At 37.5% G+C, this 25,144-nt stretch overlaps 2 protein-coding genes across 4 annotated transcripts in view; one reads left to right on the forward strand and one right to left on the reverse strand.

Annotated features, from left to right (window-relative positions):
- Positions 1-1,852: 1,852 nt before the first annotated feature.
- On the forward strand, positions 1,853-18,294 carry LOC132163303 (nodulin homeobox-like). 3 transcript variants are annotated; one of them, XM_059573538.1, is made up of 18 exons: positions 1,853-2,090; positions 3,271-3,323; positions 3,555-3,680; positions 3,756-3,914; positions 4,843-4,926; positions 5,003-5,137; positions 6,440-6,658; positions 8,681-8,809; positions 8,959-9,054; positions 9,518-9,679; positions 10,064-10,355; positions 10,457-10,582; positions 10,679-10,748; positions 13,922-13,985; positions 14,121-14,189; positions 15,506-16,090; positions 16,137-16,195; positions 17,698-18,294. In XM_059573538.1, exons 2-18 carry the CDS (start codon positions 3,282-3,284, stop codon positions 18,218-18,220), a joined length of 2,940 nt encoding a protein of 979 aa, XP_059429521.1. In that variant the 5' UTR covers positions 1,853-2,090; positions 3,271-3,281; the 3' UTR covers positions 18,221-18,294. The 3 variants fall into 3 exon arrangements, with proteins under 3 accessions (XP_059429521.1, XP_059429523.1, XP_059429522.1); XM_059573540.1 differs by lacking the exon at positions 1,853-2,090 and adding an exon at positions 2,957-3,090 and having other exon boundaries at positions 3,250-3,323; positions 15,506-16,082; positions 16,161-16,195; positions 17,698-17,761; XM_059573539.1 differs by lacking the exon at positions 1,853-2,090 and adding an exon at positions 2,976-3,090 and having other exon boundaries at positions 3,250-3,323; positions 15,506-16,057; positions 16,161-16,195.
- Positions 18,295-19,239: 945 nt separating this feature from the next.
- The window catches only part of LOC132164734 (UDP-galactose/UDP-glucose transporter 5B-like), a 9,483-nt gene continuing 3,578 nt past the window's right edge, over positions 19,240-25,144 (reverse strand). Inside the window, exons 5-11 of the mRNA XM_059575290.1 lie at positions 23,331-23,429; positions 22,400-22,479; positions 21,769-21,881; positions 20,307-20,395; positions 20,049-20,135; positions 19,877-19,945; positions 19,240-19,789 (exon numbers count right to left, since the gene is read on the reverse strand). Of these exons, the coding sequence (XP_059431273.1) occupies positions 19,670-19,789; positions 19,877-19,945; positions 20,049-20,135; positions 20,307-20,395; positions 21,769-21,881; positions 22,400-22,479; positions 23,331-23,429 (657 nt within the window). The 3' untranslated portion in view covers positions 19,240-19,669. The remainder of the gene's footprint in view (positions 19,790-19,876; positions 19,946-20,048; positions 20,136-20,306; positions 20,396-21,768; positions 21,882-22,399; positions 22,480-23,330; positions 23,430-25,144) is intronic.

Raw genomic sequence — 25,144 nt, forward strand, 5'->3', positions numbered from 1 at the left:
ATTTCGATTGCTTTGTCTACTGCCGATTATCTATAGAACAGGAAACGAGGAGGCCGGGGAAAGATTATCATAATGAGTATAAACAAATCAAGCTCTCAACCTTGCTTTAGAATTTGTTGACTTTGTAACTTTTTATAGTAACGCTCGGGAACACTTTTTTTTTTTTTTATCTCATGGGATAAAAAAGTTTTTTCTTAGCCTTTTTTGAGGGGATTTTTTTTTTTTTTTTTTAATTTAAATGAGTCCTTATAAAATTAAACCAAAAAATCTTGCTCGGCATATACAATGTTCTGAATGCACATGGGACCATCCTCCATCCATACTTGATCTAAAGATTGGCCAATGCGAGTTTCGCTAAGCAATGGCCGATGGGGCACTTCGTTGGCCTCCCAACCCACATGCCTGACTATTCAGGATTACTCATTGTAATGGTCTCACTTTCACTTGTTCAGTTGGAAATTTTTTTTTATCAAGGCTGATAAAAATAATGATTCCAAACATTACTCATATAGTAACCCTTATCAATAAATTTTATATATAGAAAGGAAATAAGATGAATTGATTAACTTCGATACATATATCAGACAAGTAATACTACATATTATATAAATATTTTACAAAGCTGATGGACATGGTAAGATTTAATATCTTTGGATAAGTCCTAGTTTAAAAAAAAAAACACAAAATCAATAGATACTAAACTTTGTTGTATCAACTTTATATTATGTTTATAGGATATTTATGTGGTATATAATATTACTCATATCATAGTGATGCTTTAATGGAGCCAACTCTCATCACACTAACAAGCCACAACAAATGGGGACTGTTAGGGAAAGAATAGATGATGGAGATATGGAGATAGTTGCCACAGTGGCACGGAGAATTAGGTTGCGCAGAAATGAAGTAGTTTTTGGAGGGAATTTTACAAACCCCTCCCAACTGGTGCGTAATGCCCTCGACGCGATCGAAGAATATCACACAGTTGTTACCAGGCAAAGGCCTAATTCCCCAATTCGGGTGATGCCAAGGGGGATATGGAAGAAACCACCGGTGGGGAAGCTCAAGTTCAATTGGGATGCTGTAATGGATGCAACCAAATAGCTAATGGGTGTGGGGATTTTAGCCAGAGATCACGAAGGGTGGGTGCTGGCTTCATAGTGCTCTTCCAATAAATACATCTCTGACCCAACTGTGGCGGAGATGGTGACGGCATGGATGGCGGTGGACTTCTACAAAAATTGGGAACCCAAAACATTATTATGGAGGGAGATGCATTTTAAATTGTTTTGGCCTTACAAAGAGACGGGAGTTGTTGGAGCAAATATGGACAGATTGTGAATGATGCCAAAGTCATACTAAACAGTTTATAATCATGGTTAGTATATAATGTCAAACGGGAAGCAAATGAAATTGCACATAGATTAGCAAAATTAACTATTTCTCTTTCATCCGATCATGTTTGGAGAGAGGATAACCCTCGTTGTATTGACAATATTGTCCTTGCTAAGCAAGGTTCTCCTATTATCAATTAAAGCCTAAGATTTTCCCTAAAAAAAAAAAAAAAAAAACCCACAACGAAAATAATAACAATAATTTTTTAAAAAATATATACTTTTAAAAATGCCCATCTAAAAAAAAAAAAAAACCTCTCATTTTTAAGTATAAGTAAAACTCTTTTTTCAAAACTAAAATAAATAAAATACTTTTCTATACCATTAATATAGAAAAATAACTTACTTATATTAAAACATTAAAAAAAAAAAAAAAAAGAAGTAAAAAACAAAATGAGGCTCAATACATTATCCAAACAAACAGGACCTTAGTCAAAACCACTTGTGCTTATGAAACCTGCAGGCTTAAGAATGAGCTTGACCAGCGCGCTTCGCACCATAGTCACCGAACCATAAGTATCAGCAATAAGAGCGTAAAATAATTACGTAGTCCTCTTTTCTTCAACCATAAGGTTTACTTCTCAATACCCACATCAAAGTGTACATTAACCCCCAAAAACACCCGCGAATTTTTCTATCTTCTTTGCGCTCCAATCTCGTTCTCGAAGCTCGTCGACACGGGCCGTACAGTTCCCTGGTCAGCTTTCTGAACTCAGAATTCTTTTTACACAGTTCTTCAAGCTCCTTTTTTTTTTTTTTTTTTTTTCGTTTGTACTGTGCGGTACGCAGACTCGTCCCAAAACTCTCTTGCATTTGTAGGGTTCTTTTGAAGTTCCGTTTGCTTGCTCTGAATCTAGGGTTTTTCTAATGCGTGTTTTTAGTTTTTTTTTTAATTATTATTATTATTATTATTATTTTTAGTTGTTTTTGGTTGTGTTTGTTTGAATATGAGTGTGTGAGTGTTCTATGTAATACCCAATTGACTTTTGTAAGAATATTTTGGTTGTTGAATTTTGCATTTTGCACCAATATGACCGTTGGGCGTTGGGTACGAACTAAAACAATACACTTTTCGGAGCTTGTTTGGGTAACTACTGTACATTGGCAAGACAATGTTGAAAAATCAATCTTTCATGATAATTAATTTCACTAAGGCATGGTGTTGTGCAAAAATCTTGGAAACTTCAAATTTTTAGGGCTTAATTGAATATAATAATACCTTTGGGTTCTAGGGCTTTTTTTTTTTTTAATGTTTCACACTTAACACGTCAATGTTATTTACATGTGTGCGCTAGAAACTTGTTACAACTTACTAGCACGTGCAACTAGCTCTATAGCTTTCCTTTTTTGAGGATATCGATTGTGATGGAAGCCATTTGATTTGTCAATTCTTGTCCACCAAGGGATGCGAAGTGACTTTGAGCTTGATAAGTGGGCATTGGCTTTAGGGATTTGATGGGTTCCCTACACGGGGAGTGCATTCCGGGAACTTCTTGGCATGGATGTTTGGCAAGAGATTTTCAGTGTGTCATGGTATGAGCTCATATCAGCCATGGTGGGCCACTTGCTGACTTTATTAGTTGAAGACTAACCTCCCATGGTAGAGTGGCTCTCATGGTGTTGAGCATGAACTCTAGGTTAATGGGATTTTTCCCACAATTTGGATGCATTGGCTTTTGTGTTTGAAAGATGAGAGGTTGAAAGCTTGTAACCCTTATAGTTATTAGCACTTGAGGTGGCTTTGAACACATTAAAGTTCTTTGCCTTTCCTGTAGTTCACATGATTGAATATGTTATGGTCATTTAACTTACATAGTACTAATTTTCTATATCCATATATTTTTCCTTATATAAGGTTTTCTTTTTCGTGGCTCTCGATTCTCAAGGATGAGGCATGCAAAGGAAGAACCATCATGTAGTGCTGCACAGGTCAGAATTATTAGCTCAAGTAAAAACTGGTGCTATACACGCGCACAGATACTTAAAATTCCCGTTTATTTATTTGATGTGGACTGCTGTTTTACTTTTTTATTAAAAAAAATTTCAAGTTAATTTCTGTTATTGGGACTTAGTTTTCTCTCCCTCTCTCTCTCTCTCTCTCTCGCACACACACACACACAAACACACGTATTAATAAGGTCAATTTGTCTGTATGTGCAGGCCATTGACTTAATATCAGCGGTGAAGGAGTTACATGGGCTTAGCTCTCAGGAACTTACTAAATTATTGAGGGATTCAGAAAATTTTACTATTCACTACCATACGGAAAAAGGATCACTGATAAAGGTCAGACAAAACTGTTAACATCATAGTTATTATGCCATCCTGCTCTTACCTTTCTATTAATGCATCATGTATCAGATTGATATGGACAAGCTTGCAGCCATTCTTCCTTTGCACCTTCTTGGAGTTCTTATGTCATCTGACAGAGATGAGGCTCTGTTCGAATACATGCTGCGTGGTATTCGGCTCTTGCATTCCTTGTGTGATTTAGCACCCCGGCATGCTAAAGTTGAGCAGGTTACTTTTAGTTATGCCTGCCATCTGTTTTTGTTTTACTTTTTCTTTTTCTTTTTTTGTACTTGTTTGATGTGCAGTGTAATGCATAACACAAATTGTATGGCAATGTCATCAATTAACTTAATTCAGAGACTTGAAACTACATATGTGGTATAACCTATAACGAACTTGCTAGCAGATATTACAACCTATGTTACTATATGATTGTGTTGGTGATACTCTCGTTTAGGCAAAGTGAATGAGAGGGAAGGAGTGCGGTATGCATGTCATGTGGGAAGAAGGGGGGTGGGTGGTGGTTGTTGTTTAAAACTTCCATTCAACAGAGAAACAACCCGCCTACCCCCTCTCCCGGTTTGAGGATTGGAGTTGGCCTTCTTGGTTGTCATTGGTATCTTGCAAGTATAAAATGTTATACCAATTTTTGCATCCTTAAACTGAATATTTTCCATGTTTATAGTAGTTTGGGGATTGGGGTTGGCCTTCTTGGTTGTCATTGGTATCTTGCAAGTTGCAAATATAAAATGTTATGCCAATTTTTGCATCCTTAAACTGAATATTTTCCATGTTTCTCACTATAGGTTTTTGGGACTTTCCTCTGTGTTTGGATCTTTATTGTTAGTGTCTAAATACTTTTTACATAATTAAGGGCTTCCTATGTACTAAGGGTGCGCCTCTCTGTGCTTTTAATGAAATTGAATTACTTATAAAAAAATTTTTACGTAATAAGGGGTCATTAATCTGGGCGCTCTAGATTGTTCTGGTCAGTTGCATTAATTTTACTTTTTCCTGCATATCTTTCTTTCCAACAGTCTGGATACTTGTTTAGCATTTACTGAAGATTCTGGGAGTAATGTAAGAGAATAAAATATGATTTTCTACTGATTGCTATATACATCATTATGACGTTCTCTTGATAGTTATATTACAGATTTTGCTAGATGATGTAAAAGTGTTGGAACAGCTGCTGGACCTGGTGTTTTATTTACTTATCATTCTTGGTGGTTATAGACAGGTTCTCCTTGAGTCTCACCTTTGAGGTCTATCTTCCATACTGTTTATCTTTACTCAGACTGGCTTTTGTGATGCAGGAAAACCATAACTTTGGTAATATTCCCCTTAGCCTTATGCATTCCGCACTTTTGACAAGCAGTCTATATCTATTACCAGGATGCATATCTTCACAGTGGCAAGATCTTGTTCATGTATTGCTTGCACACCCTAAGGTACAATTTAGACCACATGATTTGTTTAAGCTGCTACTCTTAGAAAGAAGGTCCTGCTGGACCATTTAGGCGGTCTGTCTCTAGAGCTACCTGTTTGTATGTTTGAGTTATGTTCTTCTATAAGTTAGTCCACATTTTCATATCCGTTATGTCTATGATCCATATTAATTGCCAAATAGTTTTTAGTCAAAATATGATTTTGGTGATTGAAAACTGTGTCAGATTCCAATTTCCTCCCTGGATGATCGATTATTTCAATTTAGTCTTTCTCCGCCTTTCCATCACTATGTGAAAGACAACTGCTAATGTGAACATTAGGTTAGATGTTGATCTCAAAAAATAGAATATATGGAGACATATGAATTAAATATTTAAAAATATAGTAAATTAAATAGAAAACATTGTGGTTTTTAACATGCATGTCATGTGTCTCCATATGTCAAGATTTTGAGAGCCACATGTGGTGTTACATGTCAGGTCAACATTGTGAGTACATGTATACTAAAAGTGGTCTATAATATTAGCGATTGCCACTCGCATGGTGATGCTAAGACAAGGTAACGGTATCATTGAGGAGTTTTTAAAATTTAGGACTAAATTGAAACAATTAATAAGGCCTCGTCTGGTACGCGGAATGGGTATTTCATTAGGAAAATGAATAATTAGTACTGGAATGGAGGAAGGCGAAATAGAATAGTTATTCTTATTCCTTAGTTTGGTGACAAGAGATATGCCATAATTGGAATTGAACTAAAATTACTAGAAAAAACCCACATGATTTCTTATTTTTCTAAAACTCAAAAATTGAAAACGTTGAATTATTGTGGGTGGCTAGGCCATCCCCAAATTCATGGCAACCACCCCCGGAGCACCTCGGGGTTCCACCGGAAGTACTCCAGAGGTGGTGCGGCCACTCTCGGGTTCTATTGTGGGTAGCCGGCTTACAGAATTTAACGTTTTCAATTTTTTTTCAAGGGTTTTAGGGTTGAAAAAAAAATGGTTTTTTTTCTTCTAAAAACGTCTATTCCTCTTATTTTTTAGAGGAATAAAATAAGAGGAATAGCTATTCCTTTTTGTAAGGGAATGATTATTCTAGGAATAAGTCCCTACCAAATAAATAATGGCTATTCCATAGGTCTATTCTGGGAACCAAACGGGCCCTAAGTTTAGGGAGGAGATTGGAATCTGATACATAATTAAGATACCGAAATCACATTTTGACCTTTTTCCTTCATTGAGTTATGAAGTTCTGCAGGCTCACATAATTTATGCATTCACTGATCGTGCAGCTTTTTGTGGCAGGTTGACATGTTTATGGATGCAGCTTTTGGAGCAGTTCGCACAGCCGTTGGATTTCTTGAGATCAAGCTGTCAGCCCACCATGCTGATTTCTGTACGAATTCAAATCTGACTGCTGAACAAGTAGTTAACTATTTATGCCTGCAATGTGAGGCTTCTTTACAGTTTCTTCAGTCATTGTGTCAACAAAAGATGTTTCGGGAGCGCCTACTCAGGAATAAGGTTTTCCAACTTGAACCTCTTTTTTCCTTTTTTTTTTTTTTTTTTTCTTCTTCAATGTGTTTGGTGCAGATTCAAATGTTAGGAAGTGTCTCCTTTGTGTTTTCTGTAAGTTATGATGGTCAGTAGACAAGTTTGAAAAGGACAAAAGAGATGGGACTAGTTAACCATGTTTGAAAAACCGGAAGCAGAAGTGGCCTGGATATATGTTGTTGTCACGTTACCTTAACTCAATTTTTATGTGGGTCAAAAGCTAAGGAATCTAGTTACCGAGAGGGGAGATTTGAATTGTCAGAATCTCCATTTGGCGGACATAAATGTTGAAGATGGAAACTTCTTATATGCTATGATTTGATTCTCCATGATTTGATTTGATTTATTTCCTATTATTCTGATTGTAATCTGCTATTAATACCTTTCCATAATAGTATGTATTTCTCTTCTATTTAAAACCCAAGTAAACGTATGAAGCATTATGGTGGAATAAACACAGTTTTCTTCTTCTGCCAAATTTCTCTTCTTCTTCCCTTCTTCCAAAGTTGATCTCACTTTTTATCAAACATTCCTCTCAAGGAAAGGTAACGGCTCTGATTGTGCATGTTGATGATATTGTAATAATAGGAAATGATGATGAGGAGATATGAAACTTAAAAAAGTCTCTTGCAAATGAATTTGAAAAGAAATGATGATGAGGAGATACAAAACTTTAAGAAGTCTCATACAAATGAATTTGAAATAAAAGACTTGGGGCAGTTTGAAGTATTTTCTAGGCATTGAGGTAACGGGGTCAAAATATGGTACGTTTATCTCCCAACAAAAATATATTCTTGATCTACTCAAGGAAACATGGATGCTTGGATGTAAAGCCATTGATAATCTCGTGGAGGTAAATGTTCAGTTGAGAGAAAGTAGTGAGAGTCCTTTGGTGGATAAAGGTAGATATCATTGATTGGTTGGCCGGTTGATCTATTTGTCTCTCACTTGTGTTGACATTGCATATGTTGTTAGTGTGGTGAGTCAATTTATTCATTCGCCTCGTGAGCCTCATATGGAAACAGTTAATCGAATCCCTTGCTACGTAAAATCCTCACCAGGGAAGAGACTGTTGTTTTCTTGACACGATCACTTGAAAATAGAAGCATATATAGATGCAAATTGGGCTGAATCTATTATGGATCGACGGTCCAAGAAAGGTTATTGCACAGTTGTGGGAGATAATTTGGTTACATGGCGTAGTAAGAAACAATCAATGGTTGCCAGATCCAATGCAAAAACAGAATTTAGAGCCATGGCTCATGGAGTGTATGAAATGTTATGGTTTAAAATACTCTTAAAAGAGCTTGGTTTTCCTTCCATGGATCTATGAAACTATATTGTAACAATAAAGCTACAATTAATATTGCTCACAATCCAATCCAACATGATTGAACCAAACATGTTGAAATTGACCAGCACTTTATTAAAGAAAAACTCCGAGCGGGTATAATCTACACACCATATGTGAAAACAGGGGAATAGCTTGTGGATATTTTGACAAAGGATTGTCTAGTAGTGTTCTTCATTCAATCTTATGCAAGCTGGATGTGCAAGACTTCTTTGCCTTAGTTTAAGGGGGAGTGTTGAAGATGGAAACCTATGATATGCTATGATTTGATTTGATTTATTTCTTGTTATTTTGATTGTAATATGCTATACCTTTCCATAATAGTTTGTTTTTATTTTTTATTTATTATTATTTATTTTTTTTTTATTTAAAACCCCTGTAAACGTATGAAGCATTATGGTGGAATAAACACAGTTTTTTTTCTTGTGCCAAATTTCTCTTCTTCTTCCAACTATAAATGTGATTGCAGCAATAATGGAATCAATGTTTAAGGTCATCTTAGTATGTTAATATTTCATGAAAGATTGGCTTGATGGATCTCAGTCTTAGGTCCCATTTACTTGTGTTCATGTGCTTACTTCCCTAAATAATCTGTGGTTTTTGTTATTTTGATAAAGTAACCGATAATGGAACTATTTCAGGAGCTATGTGGAAAGGGTGGGGTTCTATTTCTAGCTCGAGCCATCTTGAAGTTAGATGTACCACCTTTAATGGGTTCCTCCAGATTTGTGGCTGCTCTCTCTAGGATGAAAGCTAAAGTCCTATCAATTGTGAGTGTCATTGATGAAACTATAGTGTTAACTTTTACTTGGAGGCTTAAGTTGCTTAGAATCTACTGCAGTTTATCTATTACATGATAGTTGATGCACCTGTGTATAGACCTCTTCCATTGATCCAGTCATAACTCCCTTTTTCTCAGCTGTTGAGTCTGTGTGAAGCAGAAAGCATTTCTTACCTGGATGAAGTTGCCAGCTCGCCAGAAAGCCTGAATTTGGCAAAGTCTGTTGCCTTAGAGGTTAGTTTGCTGTAATTTCAAACGAGTCATCCCTCTCTTAGACCATAGCAAGTGCTGCTACAGCATGTTGGCTTGTTCTGCATAGCAAGACCAATGGGAGTTTTTGCCTTGGATCTAGTGAACCAAAAATTTTATGACAATATGATTGTCACATTATTTTAAATACTTCTCTATAATAGTCCATGTATTAGCAATTTCTCTGGGTACTGAACTCCATAAGTGGAGGTTGGTTTTATTGAGTGCCCATAAAAAAAAAAAAGATTATTTGAGTAGAAATCAAATTCATTATGGAAGACCCCTTGGGTGCTCTCATTCACAAGTGGTTTGCAAAATGCATTTATTAGTAATACTAAACTTGGTTGATCTTCAGGATTAAACTACTGCTGATCTAGATACTCTGTTCCATGTACAAAACCTGCTTTTACTGTCAATCTGCTTCCATTGACAAATTGTCATGATATAGGTTCTTGGGCTTTTGAAAACTGCACTTGGTAGAGACCCTGAGCATCTTGCTTCCTCTTCTGGCAGAAGTTACCCAATGGGGTTTTTGCAACTCAATGCAATGCGTCTTGCTGATATCTTCTCTGATGATTCTAATTTTCGATCTTATGTTACAATACACTTTGTAAGCGTTACCGAACCTCAAAGTCTGGATATGTGCTTTTTATCCCATTTAATTACCAATAAGGAAATCCTTGCTTCAGTTCCATTATCCTACTTTTCATATGATGGCAGTGACTGTTTTAAGACTAGTACACTTTCATATATTCACAGAACATCGAAGCTATAGTTTATTGATTCTTTATGAAGTAAAAAATTTACAGGAAATTGAATTACTGTCTTTTCTTGTTAACAGTTGAGAAGTCATTGTGTGGTCCACATGTAATTTTGATGGATATAGTGCACATACATCTGTATTTGCCATCAGAGCATTTGTCTTTATGAGGTTTGTTTTTTTGATGAGGATCTTTATGAGGTTTGTGACTATGTCTTTTGTGTGTTACTCCAGACTAAAGTTCTGACCGCAATATTTTCACTCCCTCAAGGAGATTTTTTATCTAGCTGGTGTTCGTCTAATCTCCCATTGAGGGAAGAAGATGCTAGTGTTGAGTATGATTCATTTACAGCAGCTGGATGGCTTTTGGATAAACGTTCATCATTGGGTCTACCCAATGGAACAAATTTAGAATTTACTTTAAATCCGAATAGCATGCCCCAGGGTTCCTATGAACATCAGAGAACATCATTGTTTGTCAAAGTAATCGCAAATCTCCATTGTTTTGTTCCCAACATCTGTGAAGGTTGACTCTCTACCGATGATTTTCTAAATCTCGTTACAAGTTGATCATTCATAGCAGTTTTTCTTGATTATATTAACCAAGTTTTCTGTTTTGATTCACAGAGCAGGAGAGGAACCTCTTCCTTCTCAATTTTTTGGAGTGCTTGCAAATAGACCTATCTAAATCATTGCCTGGATTTTCCTTTAATCCTGATGCTCCAAAAGCTGCGACTGTTTGCGAGAACCTCCGTAACTATCACTCTTCAATTATTATTATTATTATTATTATTAGTTGGCATAATTGCTAATGTTGTTGCATTCCTTACAAGTATGTTGTATGTGTAGGTTCATTGTTAAGCCACGCAGAATCATTAATTCCTAACTTCTTGAATGAGGAGGATGTCCAGCTCTTAAGGTGATTTAGACCTTGACCATTTACCTGTTCTCAATTTATTTTTTTGGCTAGACTTTCGAGGAACTGCATGAAAACTTTTGGATAACTACTGTAATGATTTGTCATGTATAATTTTGAATGCAACATGGTTACCAGCATCTTACATAACTTTATTTAAATAAAACTGGCCTTCATCATTTCCATAGCTTGCCGGCCCTATCAACCAAAGACCTTATCACTTTCCACCACCAAAATGTGATGATTAGATGTTTTAGGGATAGTTTTAATCAAACATAATGCTTTGGCTCTGTATACCCCAACCTTGGCACGAAAAATGCCTGAAAAAAACATGCAGCACATGATCTTTACCAAATAGCATCTCCTTACCCATGGTGGAGGGTAATGTCATAGGTTTAACCCCCCGCAAGGGTATTTGAGTTGTGTTTACCTATTAAAAAAAAACTATAATTTTTCGCCGTTCTCTCTAGCGGAGGCGCGTGCAGGCGTGTTTCCGCTAGACTCGGTGGATTAGGTTTAAAGATGGAGTGTCAGTTCTCCGTGGAAGCTAAAACTTTCATTTTCTCGGCGAAGGATTCGAAACTTCGTCTGGAGGAAAAAAGAAAAGGGTTCATAGGGGCTATCTGTGTGAGTCATCCTGCATCTTCCTGGTTGGTGGATTCGTTGGAGGAGGCATGTCTGTCTCCGGTGAAGGAGGATTTCTCCAAGGCTTACCGGGAGGATGGGAAGGCGCTGATGGTTCACCAGGGAGGAGGGGGGGTAACAAGGCAGGAAGGTTCTTGTAGGTGGGCATCTATGTTGAGGGTGGACATAAAGGTGTCATTTGGATCCCAGAAGGTAGAAATGGGCGAGGTTGGTGGCGGCTTGCTGGTGAGTTGCTTCTATTGATTGTGACAAAGGAGAAAGGGTTAGATTCGGAGGATTCTAAGGTTCCCTCTTTGGCGGGTGTGTTTACTGGGCGGTCGTTTGCAAATGTGATATGTGCGGCGTCTGGCATAGAGGTAAGGAAAATGCCGAAGCTCATGTCCTCTTGCCTCCTCGATGTTTTGCCTTATTCGGTGGAATGCCTTGGGAAGGGTAGCGGTGGTGATGAGACGCGTATGGCGGTGGACTGCTATGAGTTGGAGAAGCCCGTGTCGATAATCCCTCAGAGATTGTCGAAGAGAAAGAAAAAGGGTGACTCTTTGGCGGCGGCTACTGCAGGGTTGAGAAGGAAGAAGATGAAGGGCTTTTTAGTCAATTGGTGGTTAAAGAAGTATCTCGGGTTTTCTCATGAGGATTTGGTCCGGGTCCTTGATGGGTTGAGTGCAGTCCTACAGGTGAAACCCACTAGAAATTGGCATATCATTTGATGGTTTGGGGGCCATGAGTGTGGATCCGGGTTTGAAGCAGGATCCGAGCTTGGATTTGGACCCAGGTCTGGATTTGGGTTTGGATGTGGATTCAGGTTTGGATATGGATTCGGGTTTGAATTTGGATCCAGGTTTGGGTATGAATCTGGTTTTGGATTTGGATCCGGGTTTAGATCTGGATCTGGATTCAATTCTGGAGTTGGAACTTGATTTCGGCGCGGTCCTTGTCTCTGTGCTTGTTGAGTTTCCGGAGTATGCTCTGCCATCGACGCTCGTGGAGTCTGATGATTCGTCGGTGTATCCTAAGTTGAGCTCGGTGTTGGTGGTTTCCAATGGATCCTTCGACAAGCCTGTGGCTACGTCAAGTTCCCCGAGCTTGGCGACTACGGACTTTGGTCGGAGAACTTCTCTTGTGGCTATTTATGTTTCTCCGGTGGTGGCTACGGTTGTTCTGGTGGCATCTGTTTCGCCTGTGAAACAACTTCCTTCTCCTACGGCTGTTTCTATTTCTCCGGCTACTGTTTCTGTCCCTCCGATGGTGGCTTCTGTTTCACCGGTGAAACATTTCTCTTTTCCTCCGGATTTGGAGGATGCTCCTATAAATCCTGCACCTGTGAATGTTCTGTTAGTCAAACATTCCAAGTATTCACTGCGTGTGAAGGATTAGGACGCAAAACAGCTGCATTAGAAAAAGGTGCTGCTGGGGGTGAGGGGCGATGCGTCGAAGTTTGCGATGAAGCCTACTCGATGGAATGAGGAAAGTCTTTTGGATGCCATCGATGAGGAGGGAGAGCAAGACTTTTATGCTCCTACGGTCGAAGGTAAGAGGGAGCTCAAGAATTTGGAATGCTCAGTTAACTTTGAGGCTAGGGGCGGTGGCTCGAGTAGGTTTAGGGATGTGGGGTGATTTTGTGGGGATGTTGGGTTCTGCGGGTTAACCTTTGTGTAGGGTGTTTCTTGTGGGTGTTTGTTTTCAAGGGTTCTTGGGTGGTTCTTCTTGGGTCTCTTGTGGGTGCTCCGTGGGAGCTTAGGGCTTTGTTGGGTGCTTCTTGGCGCTCCCTTTATATGCTTCTTGTGTACTTGGGTTGCACCCTCTTGGTGTTTTGATATATACAACAATTACTTATCAAAAACAAAAACCATATACCTATGTATTTCTCCACTAACCCATAAAGTTCTAATGCCACCTTGTAGCTGCACAAAACAAAGTCAAATGTTGTGCAAAAAAATGGATTTTCACCTAAAATATCTTGTGAAACAAATGGGAAGGAAATGTAAAAGGGAATGAAGAAAATTCCTGTTTCTTCGTTTGTGTGAATCAGTACACAAATCAAATAAATCAACCAAACAAAGACAGTGGGACTACAAATAACTCTATCTAGGCATCCGTAGATATATAGCAACATCAAGAGTACAATAATCACTTGGGTTGACACCAATAATCTCAATAATCCGTTTTTCAAGTGGGAAAATGAAGAAGCAATATGACCTCTTGCAGTTTTCTCCACTCTACATAGTTTTCCTCCCTGAGCAACCCAAGACTATCACTTGCATGTCAATACCAAAAAGATATGGTGAATAAGCTACCAACTATGAGTTAAGCTCCTTCAAATTTTTTTTTTCCATGCGGCTTCCGCCTGCAAATGAGGGTCTGCCCCAACATTCTCAGAAATATATGTTTACGTCCTTGTATCTTTCTGTTATTTATGCTATTTATACTCTTTATAGTGAACATGTATCTATGAATACAGAACAAACATTTTCTGTTTTAACTTCCTGTATTTGCACTGTAGTTTTATTTTGTTATACAAATTTTCGTTGCAGGGTGTTCTTTAACCAGTTACAATCAGTAATCACTTCTGGTGAATTAGAAGAAAATCGAGTTCAAGTAAAGTTTTTGTCCTTCCAATAGTTAATGTTATATCTATGTTGTTATTCTTTACTACATTTATTTTCTGTTTTTCTTTTTCATCTCTCATAAATATCCAATGTGTTTAAATCGTTCTGCTGGAGCAAATTCAAGGATAACAAATTTGAAGAGTCAACATCTTGGGATAAGTTTTCCAAATTCAACATTGGTGAAAATCATCAGGTGAATGCCCAATATTATTTCATGTTATTCATGTTTGATGATCACATCGTTTGGCTGATGTGGAATTTGAATTGGGTTTTGGTCAAACCATTTTATTTCATATTTAAATCACCTGGGGAGATTTATGAAGAAGACTTTCTTAGTGGCTGTAAAAATTGAATATAGGAGTCATTGAGTGGACAAAATGAGCTTAATTTTGTCAAAATGTAAGAAGTACCAGAGTTTAGAGCATTCACAATGGCTTATCTATCTATATTTTTAATGCAAAATGACTAACCAAAATCCACTTTTTCTAGTTTAGCTAACCACTTTTCAGACCATGCATCCAACTGATTATTTAAATTTCTTCTCTATTTTATTAAAAAATAATATTTTTAAATTTTTTTTTTATTCAGACTAAAATCAGACCAATGTCACAGAAAAATCAGACTCCTCCCCACCATCACCAACCTATGATTTCCTCCACCACCAACCCAGCATCACCAAATCACCACCCCAGCAAACCTTCATCCATGGCATGAAAGAAAGGGGGTGAGAGAAATTTTACAGGCGCAAGGAAAGAGGGTTGAGGGATAGAGTGTGTTTGCTTCCAATACGATAAAACCAAGAACACTCAGAAAAGAAGTTTCATCAATGATTTCCCAAACAAGATTTGCAACAATAAAACAATGTGCCAGCAGTAAAAGGGCCTGAAAAATCAGAGAGAGGGTCAAGTTCAGGCAAGTGATGCTGGCTACTTGAATATCGCAAGGTTTGTAAAGAAGAATTGAATGGGACCATAGTCGATGCCAATCAAGAAGCTGCCCTTGCTTTGTTCACTTGTTAAAATCATACTTATTTCAACAAAGAATAAGACACCCAGTAAACTCGTGAAGGGTTGAAGGAAGAAAAGCAAACCTTTGTCTATGTCGTGATAGAAAGGGGTGAGAGAAATGTTAAAAAAAAAAAGTGAATGGAAGGAGAAATAATAAAACAAGTTATGCATTGCGCTACAGTTAATGCCACCTGTGGCGTGGTACTGTAACTCAATGGTTTTTGCATTTGTGTTTACATTAGCTGATGGATGCTTTTTTTTTTTTTTTTTTTTTTTGTCTTTTCACTAGCCATTTTAGCTAAAAAGAGGAAATAGCTAAGCCATTGGGAGTGCTCTTAGTAATAAAGGCATACTTTCTATTACAATCACTAACAGTATACGTCTTAAATTTTGAAGCAAATATGAATCAGTCAATTTCTAAATTGTCTCGTTGAGTTTTCCAATGGTGATGTAGCTTTTTCTCAACATAGTGACCTGAGAGGTAAAGTTTGATTCCTGGTAGGAGGCTCAGAGTACAGGGGGATTCTCATCACCATTTCCGAGAAAAGAACCTCCAAGATCTAATAACAGAAGAAGTAACTTAAAGGAGGAAATGTCAGAGAATTCTGCTTTTCAAGAAGTGGAGCATTTTTATGTCAAAAGTGATCATAGGGATCAAGGTGATTATGTAATGAGGCAAAGTAGGAGGGAAGATAAAGGTATATCTGGTAAGCGTGCGTCTGGAGGTTTGAGAGAGATCGATAGAGATGTTCAGAATGTTGAAACAAGTGGTTCAGATACAAGCTCTTCAAGAGGAAAAAATGCTACTGATCAAAAGGAAAATGGTGAGTTTTCAAAATTCAAGAAGCAGATCAAAGAGGGTGGGTTTGGAGGAAAGCCAGAGGATGAAATGGTTATAATGGTTCAGTGTGAAGAAAAGCAGCGGAAAAAACGGAAGCGAACTATAATGAATGATAAACAGATAACACTAATGGAGAGGGCCCTCTTGGATGAACCTGATATGCAGCGAAATGCAGCTTCAATACAATTATGGGCTGATAAACTAAGTCCTTATGTACGTCAAATGATCCTCATATTTGGTAAATATGTAAGTTAATTCTGTTTGTAAACAAAAGCATATTTTCTTCCCTAAGATTTTCCTACATTGTCTTTTCCAGGGTTCTGAAGTTACATCTTCGCAGCTAAAAAACTGGTGAGGAAGCCTCATCTCTTCACATTAGCACATACAAATAACTCTTTCCTTTTTGATGTTTCACTTAAAGCTCCTATTGATAATCAATGTGACAGGTTGGGTCTTGGAGTGCTTCCTGTAAGATTTTACCATTTCCTATGACTTCGTAGAATCCAAATAATGAATAATTGGAAAATTGCTGATTACTTTAATGGATATATTTACAGCTTGGAATCTGAATTGATACACTGTCACCCTTAGTAACTTGCCAGAAAAGAAAAGATATCGTAAACAAGGTGCAAACATTGTAGAGTGAGATGTCTGTCAATTGAGATTTGTACCTATTTCCATTCTCTAGTACATTTGGCCTTCATTGATTCAGATGGGATTGGGCATAGCAAAAAATATATGGTGCTCAAGATGAATGGGATTTGACAGTCTGAATTAGCTGCTCTAAGAATGTATTCAACCATTGTTTATGAAGTAAAAGGCTTGCACATCCAAGAGTAGAATCACATGACCCAAACTTACCAAAAGTTCTCACCATCTAGATTTCTAAATGGAATCTAGTACTTTCATCCCAAGCTTCTTCTTGCAAGCTCTTTACAAGATAGAAGTAGTCATGGGCCTGGTGTGAAAATTAAACATAAAAGAAGAAATCGAAGAAGACTGAAAGTAAACCATAGGTTTTTGAAATTTGTCTATTCTAGGTGTAAAGACAGTAGTTTATAGCAATATTGTGAAGAATTTCGCAAGGGATCTCCTGGTATTTAAGAAATTTGAATTGACTGAGGTTATTCAAAAGGTAGTAATACGCCTATTAGCAAATTTTAAGATGGTCTACTAAAGCAGTTCATTGCCATAGTTTAAATGAATTCATTGGCATTATCCTTTCAGTTGAATGGTGGTTCTCAATGTTGTGTGAACTGCTTCCTCTGTCTCCGTTCTTTTCACCTCTTTTGGAGTCTGGTTCAGGAAAAAATTACTTGTCAGACTCTTTCTTGATTCCTTTGATTGTCTGCACAAAAGAAAGCATCGGAGAACATTGTTGGCCTTCAAGGTTCTTAGAAGCATAATAGATGTTGCTTCAGTGGAGGTTGGAATAGAGGTTTGCTAATGAAATATTAGTGGCACCATGGGGAGGTATTTGGGAAATTTACATGGGAAAAATGGGTTTGCAGCAAGGCCATCCAACTTGTCCTCCCTGCCTAAGACACTTCTGATGATGACTTTTAGCTTTGACTTTCTTGGACATTCTTGCTATATTCCTTCCAATCTTTGATGACAAGCATCTAGTGAACAAGTTCCATAATAATTATTGGGTGATGATTGAACTCTAATATTGATTGGTTTGTCTGATTTATTGATAAATGCACTCCACTGACATAAGCACACTATTTGCATCGCATTATATTTCTTATATTGCATCATTCTGTAGCCTATTGCTTTCCCATGTTCTTTTTGCTGGTTTTGTTTGTCACTAAAATTTATATATGCATGTGTTTTTATGTTTTTGTCAACAGGCTGAATAATCGAAAAGCCAGGCTGGCCCGCTCAGCTAAAGATGCTCATGCAACATCAGACATCGACAGTGCCCTCCCAGACAAGCAAGGTGGGCCAGGAGCAGTGCCCGGTGACTTGCCAGTTCCAGGTGAAGATGCTATTGTCCCATCAAATGAGAGAAGAGACCCTCAAAGCATGTCGAGAACCGGTAGTGGTGAGAAGACGGAGTCTTCCCTGGCAGAATTTGTTGATATTGGCCCTGCAGAGTTTGTTGAGCGCAGGCCGGGCCAGTATGTTGTGCTTGAAGGTGTCAAAGGAGAGGAGATAGCTAAGGGAAAGGTGCATCAGGTTCATGGAAAATGGTACGGAACGATCCTGGAGCACTTACAGATGTGTGTTGTGGATGTTACTGAGCTTAAGGCTGAGAGAGGGGCGAAACTTCCATACCCTTCTGAAATCGCAGGCACCACTTTTGATGAGGCTGAAACAAAACTTGGGGTAATGAGAGTATTGTGGGGTAATGAGTATATTGTGGGATGCTAACAGAATATTCATGAATGCAAGTGAATGCTTGATTGAATGAATGATTGGCTGCAGTTTTTGTTGTCTGAAATTTATTAATTTTGCATTTCATAGTGTTATTAAACCATCTCTTGGGCGTTTCCAATTACAATCTGGCTCTCACTAAAGCTACAACACAAAATACTCAAAACTACTTTATTTTATGTCAAATCAAAACAATTTTTTCAAACAAAAATGAAAAAAAATGCCATCTAAAAGGTGTTAACAAATGGAACCTAAATTGGTATGTGATGAATGATAATTGATGTTCACTCTCTCTCACGACGGGTCTCTTGGCTTGGTTTGACTTTAGATATGCCGCAAGTTCAAATTATTCCGGTGGAGAGCTGTTGGTTTGATATTATAGCCTTGGAATGTTGCTGATGCCTAATACTCCATCTATTGCTGCATATGGGAATAACCAGACGGATAGCTTCCATCAGTATGATTGTAATCTCATGGCCTTTCTGTGGCAATTTATAGGGACAACAAAGTATAACTATACAACACTCCCTTCTTTAGAATGAATTAATTCTCACGATAAAGGATGCTCCGATTTGACCGTCGATTGCCTATTGATATTCTTAACAAAAGGGGAAGAAAAAAAAAAAACGTGTTTAATAATGGATTTTTATTATTATTATTTTTATAAGCTCCATGTTTGAAATGCGTTTTGGAAAGTGTTGTGTTTTTATTTCTTTTTATACTTTTGAGAAAAGTGTATTTTATTTGGACAAAAAGAACTTTTTCAAAAAACCGTTACCAAACAAAGCCTTGAAGTATTCGCTAATTAGAGTGACTAGCTAAATGAACCTAAAAGCTGGTGAGAGGTGCTTGATTCAGTTTAGGGTTTGATGTAATGGAACAAAAATTCTAAATGACCTTTGGGGAGGGTTCAAGGATTCTTACAAGCCAAAAGGTTAAGAAACGTGGGATTTCGGAGGAAACTTATACCAAATTCATGAGTCAAAATTCGTAAGTAATTGGCCTTACAAAGCGCATAAAAAGCTCAACAATTAGCCTCAAAACTATTTTTCTTTCTTTCTACTGTTCTACACCATCTGTTTTTTCCCCTCAAATTACATTGCTCAGCCAAACAACCAAAATCCGTGAAAGCAACTGCATGGGAAAGTCTTTTTAGTCATTTGAATTCAAGACCCAAAAAAACAAAAAAAAAAAAAACAAAAAAAACATTCCTTTGGCTTAAACCTTCAGTTAATCTATGATTTATCTTAACTACCGAAAAATCGGGGATCATAAGATCTTTTGAGTTCTGTATATCATAAATGATTGCTGCTCAATCAGAGTTCATGTGCATGCGATGCTACCTTAAACCACTTCTGCATGAGCCTTCTCAGTTCATTATGCAGCTTTGCACTTAAAAACTAAAGCTGCCTAGTGCCAATGTTAGAGACTAACAAGTACCAGATATCATCGCGGATTCTCCTTCACAGGACTAGAACCTCCATTTTCCATAGCTTCTAAAGGTAAAGATTTTTGAGGTGGATTTCTCAAAAAGCTTTTTGCATAAAGGGCAGCAAAGACAATAACCTGACCGATGAATAAAACGTAGTGTTACAGGGATTCAAAAAAAACAAAATGTACAATATTTAGGAAAGGATTAAAATTGAGGCTTACCGCTCCAATCCACTGTACCCAGCTAAGGGGATGGGAAAACCACACACACGACAGCATGATGCTCACCAACTTCATCAACAAAAGGATTTGAGAAGATACCATCAATCAGAAGCATAGTTGTGGGAGACAAATGAAAGAAGATAAACAGTTAATATAGAGGTTTATATTTTACCTGTCTTGTGGTCATTATGGTGGCAAAAGTAAGGGCACCAAAATTGCGAATTGTGTAAGAAATGAAAAATTGACTTGCTGTTGCAACCTGCAACAAAAAACCATATTAAGAGAGAATACTGGCGTAGGCGTCTAAGGAGGGGATGAAAACATGGTATCAACTGGGCATAAATAGTGACTAGAGAACTGTTAAAAATGGTTTAAAAAAGAAGGGTAAAAAAAAAAAAAAAAACATAACAAGAGGGTTAAGTTCACTTACAGTGGAAAGCAATGCGACATCAAAGAAGCAATCATTATGGCGATAAACAAAATCTATTGCTGGAAGTAGATGTCCTTGTAATATAAGACCTAAATCAGAATGATGAACATCAACACAGATCCATCACCAACCACTTGAAACAAAGAAAGAATCTAATCTAAAAGAAGTAGAAGACACTTGGGCACAGAAGATAAAGTAGATATTAAAGTTTCCCATGTTTAGGTTCTAACGTAGGAATTTTTCATGTACACCCCGTGGACTTGTGTTTGTCGGTAATATACTTACAAAAACATAGATATGCAAGTTAAATTCAACTAAGTACAACCCTTTGTTCTCGGTGGTTGGCTATCGTGTAGTGGTTGTCAGTGTTGTTGGTTCTCTGTGAGATTCAGTGAGTGTTTTCATGGTGGTCATCAGCAGTTTCTGTGGAAGTTAATGGAGGTTTCTGAGCGGTGGTTACATTTTCTGATCGGGAGAGAAAATTGTCACGGTTGGCCCAATGAGAATGGCGGCATGTTCGGGTGGCTTTTTGTTGTCTCTATGTTGTCTCCATGCCGGCGTGGCGGTCGTCGAAGTTTTCGGAGTGCCTCCAGCAGCGGTGTTGACTGGAATTTACAGGGAAGACCCCTGTTTGGTTCTCGATTGGTTGTTGTTGCCTATCCTGGATAAGGATAGCGGGAGTGGTGTTTGGTTGTTCCCCATCCTGTGGTGCTCGATGGCTATTCCGGCGAAGTCTGGCAATTATAGGTGGTTTTCTTGACTTAGCACACTTTCTTGTAAGCCTGTCTTTGTATTATGTATTCCAAGTTGTTCCAACTTGAGGGGGACTATCAAAGTATGTTTTACTGGGTGTTTTTTGTTTGTCTGTTTCTTCCAAGATGAGCTTATATGATATATATGCTTCACCTTGAGGAGTGTTAAAAGTGTTTGTTAGGGTTAAATGTACGTGGGCATTTTAGTCATTGTAATATTTTTCAACCTATATGATAAAGTATGTGAGGCTACGTGAGGGGTAACGAGCCTTCACCTCCTCTCTAAACTTTTCATGCAAACTACAACAGACTTAACAGGATTAATTCCAATTTGGTTGGGATAAAGGCTTAGTAGAGATGAGTTGCATTTACTAAACTACATTCAACAGTGAGAGAAAGCTCAGCATACGTAAAAGTTTTGTATCCTTATTTGTGCAGAAGGTACAATCCTATCTTGAGACTTCAACTAAATTAACACTACTCCCTTACTGATGGTAAGATCATAGTTGAGTAACAAAATCTTGAAGCCATCAAACATATGTCCTAATAACGTAACATTAGTAATGCATTCAAACAGATTGAAGAAAGCAAAGTTGTATCCATCTATAATGCTTCTGCATGCAGCCCCATACCCCATATATGTCCTTCCATAACCAAAATGTAACCAGTGTTTAAGAGTACCAAGATTGAAATAACAATAAGAAGCTTACCTATCAAGCTAAGAATACAAGAACACGATGTTGTGTAGAATATTTGGTTGTGTATTTCCATATCATAGCCTTTAAAAAGTTTATCTTGGAATGTGCTAGTAAACCCATCAAACCTGTCAACCACGCAGATGAGCATCTGAATATATAGAAAAGAAATAGACATCCCTCCATAACCTCTAATTTAATCATTTAGAAGGTAGAGGTGTCAAAGCTAATCACAAAACAAAACAATCTTAAATAGACATGTTAACAACCAAGTTGATATGAGCATGATAAGCAATGAAGAATTAGGAAAATTATAGAGTATAGCTGTGATGGAGCCAGCTGTTATTTGTATCTGTGCAATATAGTTTAATGGGCATTGTTGTCGGCAAAAACTATTTATGTGATCTTACTCTAGCATTCTAGGTCTTTCACTTGCCCAACGTGTGAGCAAACATCAAGCCATAAGATACAGAGCCTGACTTCTTATAGAAACATAAAGGATTACATAAAATAATAAATCATTAAAAGCTTACATTGTAACATCAAGAAAAATTATGATTAATATCTCATTTAACAGCTACTGCCAAAGAAATTTGTAAATCAAGCATCCTCATCATGATAGGATATGAGTTTCAAATATGTTTACCCAAGATAACCAGTCATCAGGGAGACGCCCCAAACAGTGTTTTCCCTTCCTCTACTGTATGGGCTAATGTCAGATGCTGCCTACAGTAAAGAAAACACAGAAGAATTAGTTCAGTTTACATTCATGTTAAACAGAAGTTAGTTCAGGCTCTTGTGCATCATCAACAACAAATGCCCATCACAGGAATATTACATATCAACAACCACAAGCATTCATTTTATAAAGCAGACATATGAGAACATTGTTCACTGTAATATATACTGTTTAAGTCGTCTACTGTGCTACATGTGCTGTCAAATGAAAAAAATTCAATGTGCATACTCAAATATTCAAATAACAATGCGGTCATTGTTAAGGATGCAGCATGGTTGTTAAAACATTTAAGTATATTAGTGGCTGGCACAGGTTTTCAAGCTACCTAAGTACCCTGAATTGTATTGGATTTATAATTGACCAGTAAGAGTTTCAGTGGTTCTTTGGCCAACAACTATGAAATTAACAGTACTATTGGACAGTGTGGTCATCACACTTCCGTGATATGCAGTAAGCATAAAACAAAAGGATGAATATTTGAAACTAATATTCAAAATTCAAAACATATGAAAAATAATGCAAAAGGGGTAGCTAAAATATTTATTAAAAAGAAAAAAATAAAAATAAAAATAAAATAAAATAATCAGAGGTAGCTTGTTGTGTCTGTCACTGATGCTCTTGATTTTAATGGGAATTGCATCTGAAAGACCTAAAACAAATTAGAGTGTATACATCACTAAGACGACCACATATGTGCACAAAAAGGGAAAAGTAGTAAGGCCCTGAGCCTTAGCTCAAGTGGCAAAAGGTGGAGTGGTTGAAGGTCTTAGGGTCATATCTTACCAAAAAAAGAGTCTTAAATCAGGTTAAGAAGTGGATAATAGGACACTGTTATTACCGGATATAGAATAAATATTGAACAGCCCAGGGTCACAAGAAAAGCCAACAAATAGTCATGTCCTCTATATGTCTTCTGCATAATAAGAGTCCCCCAAACCTGTATAACAATTAGAAAATAGAGTAAGAATTACCACTTATATTCATAATAAGAAGCATAAATTTGTAAGGATTAAAGGTGAAGGCAACAAAAAATATGAGTTTCAGCAAAAACATCACTTTCCCTAATCTTCAGGAATGCCTCTATCACACAAGTTCTGCAAGGGAAAAACAATGAAGATGAAAATAAGGTCATTTCTCAAAGAACTTATTATTCAACCATGTCATTCCCCTGCTACATCTTCCTCTTCATACTTCTAAGCTTAGATCATGACCATATAAAATTTGAGAATGATTAAAGTAATCATCCGGCCTCCCAGCCCCATCCTCCTCTCAATCTCTAGGTGTTCCTCTTCAATTGATTACTTGATATGGGTTGTTGGGTTATGTGCTATCCAGATTTTCATATATTTAACTTTGTTCTTTCAGATTAGAGTTAAACATCATGCACTTTAGCAGGTCTACCCATGAATTGATGTTACAAATCTAACTTTACCACTAATTGTAGTCTTGAATGCAGGAAGTCAATCTACATAAAAGGTGGGGGAAGAGATTGACTTAGAGCTCATCCTCAAAGCAGACTGGAGCTAAAAACTATCATCTTCTCCTAGATGTTCTGATGTAAGTTTGAACCACTTAACTTCTCAATGAAATAAGCCACCGATCAACCTCCTTGACTAATAACAACTCCAATCCCAACCTTAGAGGCATCACAATGTAACTCAAATGGCTGAGAAAAATCAAGTAATGCGAGAACAAGGGCGGTGGTCAACCTCTCCTTAATGAAATCACATGTTGTAGTCACCTCATCACTCCATGAAAATTTTCTAGCTCGCATACAATCTGTGATTGGTACCATGATAGTACTGAAGTTATGAAACGCTGGTAGAATGATACCGACCCATGGAAACTCTGCACCTCATGAACCGTAGTAGGTAATGGCCATTGCTTGACAGCTGCAACCTTGGATCCATCCACCGAAAGGCCAACCTTCGACACCACATAGCCCAAAAATATAATTGAATCTATCATGAATATACACTTGACTATGGTAGCAAAGACCCTGAGCAAAACTATGAGCGCCTCTCACAAATGCTGAAGATGCACATCAAGGTCAGCACTATAAATTAGAATATCATCAAAATAAACCACGACAAACTTGCCAATGAAAGAACGGAAAATCTAGTTCATCACCCTTTTTTTTAGTTCATCACCCTCATGAATGTAGTTGGGCCATTAGACAACCCAAACGGTATCACCAACCATTCATACAAACCTTTGGGCATCTTAAATGTTGTCTTCCATTCACCACTAGGTCGGATTTGAATTTGATGATACCTTTTTTTTTAAGATAAATAAGTGATTCATTGAAAAGAGTAGAGGAGCGCAACCCTAGTACACATAAAGTATACAAAGAAAGGCCCCATTAAAGGCAGAAAGAAGAACATAAAGATAAAAATTGAGACGCAGTAGAAAATTGAGGCACACTAAAAGCGTCAGCCCAATGGAACAGAGTTTGAATAAACAACTTTTTGAACTCTTCCATTGACCTTTCTTGATCTTCAAAACATCTTCCATTCCGCTCTCGCCAAATAATCCACATGACGCACAGTGGTGCAATTTGCCATACCTCCTTAGCTGAAATATTGCCTCGCTGACCGCGCCAACAGGCTAACAAATCTACCACTCCTCTAGGCATGACCCAAGTAACAGCAA

The sequence above is a fragment of the Corylus avellana genome, chromosome ca10 (genome assembly GCF_901000735.1).
Source record: "Corylus avellana chromosome ca10, CavTom2PMs-1.0".
NCBI classification, from domain to species: Eukaryota; Viridiplantae; Streptophyta; class Magnoliopsida; order Fagales; family Betulaceae; genus Corylus; species Corylus avellana.

What these genes read in the sequence shown, in the direction of transcription:
- LOC132163303 (XM_059573538.1), top strand. Translation starts at nt 3,282, where the DNA reads ATGAGGCATGCAAAGGAAGAACCATCATGTAGTGCTGCACAG. An exon ending in AGCGCCTACTCAGGAATAAG is followed by an intron (nt 6,659 to 8,680) that starts GTTTTCCAACTT and finishes GAACTATTTCAG; the next exon opens with GAGCTATGTGGAAAGGGTGG. An exon ending in TCCTCATATTTGGTAAATAT is followed by an intron (nt 16,091 to 16,136) that starts GTAAGTTAATTC and finishes TTCTTCCCTAAG; the next exon opens with ATTTTCCTACATTGTCTTTT.